The sequence below is a fragment of the Loa loa genome (genome assembly GCF_000183805.2).
Source record: "Loa loa unplaced genomic scaffold supercont3.2216, whole genome shotgun sequence".
Classification (NCBI taxonomy): Eukaryota; Metazoa; Nematoda; class Chromadorea; order Rhabditida; family Onchocercidae; genus Loa; species Loa loa.
The window spans coordinates 1-1,442 of NW_018110395.1; the positions used below are offsets into that span (position 1 = coordinate 1).

Consider the following 1,442-nt stretch of genomic DNA (forward strand, 5'->3'; position numbering starts at 1 on the left):
ATTAATTAATTAACGGTTAATATTAACAATTAATCTTATTTATCTTTGTTAACATTTAAATCTTAACAATCAATAACATTATAGTAAATTTTTTAAAAAAAAAAAAAAACTTAAAATAAAAATTCCAAAATATAAAAACAATGCATACTATATTTGATTTGCAATAATTTGCTTCACATATCAAATAACGTGAATCATTACTATCCCAACAATGAAAACCTGGTAGATAATCCAGTAGACGATATCGTACTTGTTCTTTTTCAATCTTACTAAAATTAAGAATTGATTAGTCTAATTTCACATCAAAAGTAATTTAAAGTAATTAATAAAGTAATTTAATAATTTACATTATTTTACTTTGCTTCTTTATTGAAACATCAGAAGCAATTTGAAGTAATTAATAAAGTAATTTAATAATTTATTTTGAAGTAATTAATAAAATAATTTCATAACTTACTTTATTTTACTTTACTTCTTTATTGAAACATCAAAAGTAATCTGAAGTAATTAATAAAGTAATTTAATAATTTATTTTGTTTTATTTTACTTCTTTATTGAATTTATTTTCATTTTTAAATTCAAAATATTAATTAAAAGAATTTACCGTACAACAGCTGTATTTGCTCGCTTTCCAGCAGTAGATGAAGCATTAGAATCTGTTTCATATTGTTGCTGATCAGTCATACCAGTGGTAAAATTGAAATTTGAAATTGAATCTGAGTCAGCATCCCAAACCATAATACCTGGATAAACCTTTAAAAAAATATATAATTCGTGAATTCTTTTTTTTTTGGAAATTCATTTAAAGTATCATCATTTAATTATATCAATTAATCATAACAAATACTAATTTACATTATTTATTACCGTAGAATCCCTATAAAAATGATCAATTCCTTAAGGAAGAATAATTTTCGTTGTCAATAATATTTTTTTCATTATCAATTGTATTTTTGCATTTTTATATCGTTTAAAATTGAATTTAATTTTAATTTTTATTTATTCCATGTTAATTTCTTAGCTAACTATTCCGATGATTTCCACTTTTTCAAATTTGATTGTCAAATTTATTTAACAAAAAAATAAATTAATTTAACTGTTTAAATCATACATTTTTCGCATCATCGATGCAATAAGTGAAGCTAACACGATTACCCAGCTTATTAACTTTAACATGTAAAAAATATTTGAAATTTTGAACCGTTTTCGAAATATCTTTGAATGATATTGCTGATGTGCTTCCCTGTAATAAATAAATAAATTATTGAATTAAAATAGAAATTAAATAAAATGATTAGATTTTTTTTTTTCTTATTAAAATATCTTTCGAATGATATTGCTGATGTGCTTCCCTGTAATAAATAAATAAATTATTGAATTAAAATAGAAATTAAATAAAATGATTAGATTTTTTTTTTTCTATTAAAATATCTTTGAATGAT

The 1,442-nt window shown here is 20.5% G+C and overlaps 1 protein-coding gene across 1 annotated transcript; it reads right to left on the reverse strand.

Moving 5' to 3' along the window:
- Positions 1-148: 148 nt before the first annotated feature.
- On the reverse strand, positions 149-738 carry LOAG_15585 (hypothetical protein; the record flags this gene model as incomplete). Its single annotated transcript, XM_003151075.1, has 2 exons — positions 149-269; positions 605-738. Coding segments are annotated over 2 exons (255 nt in total), but the record flags the coding sequence as incomplete, so codon positions are not given.
- Positions 739-1,442: the final 704 nt, after the last annotated feature.